Source organism: Mercurialis annua, linkage group LG7, assembly GCF_937616625.2.
Source record: "Mercurialis annua linkage group LG7, ddMerAnnu1.2, whole genome shotgun sequence".
NCBI lineage: Eukaryota > Viridiplantae > Streptophyta > Magnoliopsida > Malpighiales > Euphorbiaceae > Mercurialis > Mercurialis annua.
In genome coordinates, this window is record NC_065576.1 from 13,226,444 (window position 1) to 13,229,359 (window position 2,916).

General features: G+C 38.8%; 1 protein-coding gene across 1 annotated transcript; it reads left to right on the forward strand.

Annotated features, from left to right (window-relative positions):
* Positions 1-211: 211 nt before the first annotated feature.
* LOC126654570 (2-methylpropanoate--CoA ligase CCL4-like) lies at positions 212-2,376 on the forward strand. The gene has a single exon (XM_050348478.2). The coding sequence runs from the start codon at positions 468-470 to the stop codon at positions 2,169-2,171; it is 1,704 nt and encodes a 567-aa protein (XP_050204435.1). The 5' UTR covers positions 212-467; the 3' UTR covers positions 2,172-2,376.
* The last annotated feature ends 540 nt before the right edge of the window (positions 2,377-2,916 follow it).

A 2,916-nucleotide genomic window follows, 5' to 3' on the forward strand; every position in this document is an offset into this window, starting at 1 on the left:
TAAACACGGCTTAATTACTTAAAAACCACTCATCTTGTAACTTTTTTTCATTTATACCATGACCTAGGAAAATTTTCAATTGTACCCTATTTTTGATTTTTATGTTTCATCTCTATCCTAATGAGTTGAATTGACCTATTTTCTTTTGAAAAAAAGTTTAAATTAATCCTTCATTTTTAACCTATATTCTAATAAAACGTTAATGTTAATCATTTATATATCTTGTTTTTAATATTTTCATCTTTAAATTAATTAAATTATCAAAAAAATTACTCTTGGGGTACAAACGAAACATAAAAATCGAAAATAGGGTACAATTGAAAATTTTCCTAGATCGTGGTATAAATGAAAAAAAGTTACAAAGTGAGTGGTTTTTAAGTAATTAGGCCTTTAAACACTCAACCATTAGCTTCATTTCATCTTCCCAACATTTATTGACTTATTCATCATCTACCAATCTCTGCACAATGAATGAACTCAAACCAACACAGCCTAACTCATCTCCTCTCACACCACTCACTTTCCTAGAACGAGCAGCAATCATTTACGATGATTGCCCATCGATCATCTACAACAAAACTACTTACACATGGTCACAAACCTACCGTCGCTGTCTTCAACTCGCCTCCTCTCTCACCTCTCTCGGCATCAAAACACGACACGTCGTCTCCGTCCTCGCCCCCAACATCCCCGCCATGTACGAGCTCCATTTTGCAGTTCCCATGTCCGGTGCAATCCTCAACACCATCAACATCCGGCTCGATGCTCGTACCGTCTCGATTCTCCTCCAACATGGCGAATCAAAGCTTGTGTTTGTTGATATCATGAGTAAATCTTTAGCTCTTGAAGCCATCTCTCTACTTCCACCGGAAGCTAAATCTCCAATTCTTGTTCTTATTGAAGATGATGATTATGATCAAGAAGTCAACGATTCTTTCAAAGTCAACGCTTCATCGACATGTGGTGATCGTCGATTCGTTGATAGTTACGAGGGTTTGGTGATGAAGGGTGATCCTAGCTTCAAATGGATCCGACCAACTAGTGAATGGGACCCAATTGTGTTAAACTACACTTCAGGTACGACTTCTTCTCCTAAAGGTGTAGTTCATTGTCACAGAGGCTCATTCATCACAGCCCTTAATTGTCTTGTTGATTGGTTTGTACCGAGTCAACCTGTATTTTTATGGACCTTACCCATGTTTCACTCCAATGGGTGGAACTACCCGTGGGGCATGGCTGTAGTAGGTGGGGTCAATATTTGTCTTAGAAAATTTGATGGGTCAATTATTTATAGCTTGATTAAGAAACATAATGTAACGCACATGTGTGCTGCCCCGGTCGTGCTTAACATGCTATCAAATACTGTATCTACCACTCTGGAAAAGCCAGTCCACATCCTTACCGCCGGAGCTCCACCGCCGGCGGCGGTACTCTCTCGGACGGAGTCTTTAGGTTTCATAATAACTCATGGTTACGGAATGACAGAAACCGGTGGGAGTGTAACGTCGTGTGCATGGAAACAAAAGTGGAACCATTTCCCGGTGACAGAAAGAGCGAGACTAAAAGCAAGACAAGGAGTAAGAACGGTAGCGATGACAGAGGTGGATGTAATCGATTCGGAAACCGGAAAGAGCGTAAAACGAGACGGATTATCGCTGGGGGAGATCGTTTTACGCGGCGGGTGTATCATGCTAGGTTATCTGAAGAATCCAGAGGCTACCGCAAAACAAATGAAAGAGAATGGTTGGTTTTACACAGGGGACGTGGGTGTAATGCATGCAGATGGTTACTTAGAGATTAAAGATCGATCTAAAGATGTGATAATCAGTGGCGGAGAGAATATAAGCAGTGTGGAGGTTGAGTCTGTGCTGTATAGTTATCCAGATATTGAAGAAGCGGCTGTTGTGGCTAGACCGGATGAGTTTTGGGGTGAGAGTCCTTGTGCATTTGTGACATTGAAGAAGAGTAAAAATAAGGGTTTGTGTGATCAGAAAACGGTGGAGAAGGAGATTATTGAGTATTGTAAGGCTAAGATGCCTCATTACATGGTTCCTAAGACAGTTGTTGTGTTTAAGGAAGAATTGCCTAAAACATCTACTGGTAAGATCAAGAAGTTTTTGCTGAGGGATATGGCTAGAGCCATGGGTGAGTCCAGATCTAGTCGCTTGTGAAGCTTGGTAACTTTTTTTTTTTGGCCATTTTTTTAAATTATCAGATTTTATTAAATAGTTGTAATGTTTGGGTTGATTGTTTTTGGCTGAAACCAATTGTAAAATGCAAAATAATTGAAACAAATAAGAAATGGAAACTATTAACTTTTTGTATGAATAAAAGAGTATTTATCTCATATAATGGCGGTATTATGTCATTTTTATAGCAAGTAAATTAATATTTGCGATATGGTTAACACGCTATTGATGCCTCATTACATGGTTCCTTGTGCATTTTTATCATTCAATTTTCTATATGGTTAACACGCTATTGAGTAGTTATACGAATAATATAGCGCAACGATTGTGTGTATAATTTTTCCACTAATAAATTTGTTTTGCATTAAATTTTCTAGTTGCATGATGAAATCCAACTTTTAAAATGGATACAAGATTTATTTACAACAGTGTCAAATGAAAAAGATAATTCGCTCAGATTCATTCAAAAATTAAGTAGGGAATGGAGTGCTCTGAAAACCCAAATGGCCATGGGAACTCGTCTTCTCCTTCAACCCTGCTGAAGGATGGACGCGAACCCCCTGATGAAGATAGATCTACAAAAAAAGCCAAGTTTCGTAGTGATAAACCTGATGAAACTCCTATCAGTGGGATGTCCTTTAAAGACTCGGTACTTAAAGAGGCAAGAGAGCGTGAAGAGTTAATGGCGGGAGACGAAGAAGATTTCGCCATGTTTGAAGATGATGTT

Excerpts from the sequence above, each read along its gene's own strand:
- LOC126654570 (XM_050348478.2), top strand. The coding sequence starts at position 468 with ATGAATGAACTCAAACCAACACAGCCTAACTCATCTCCTCTCACACCA.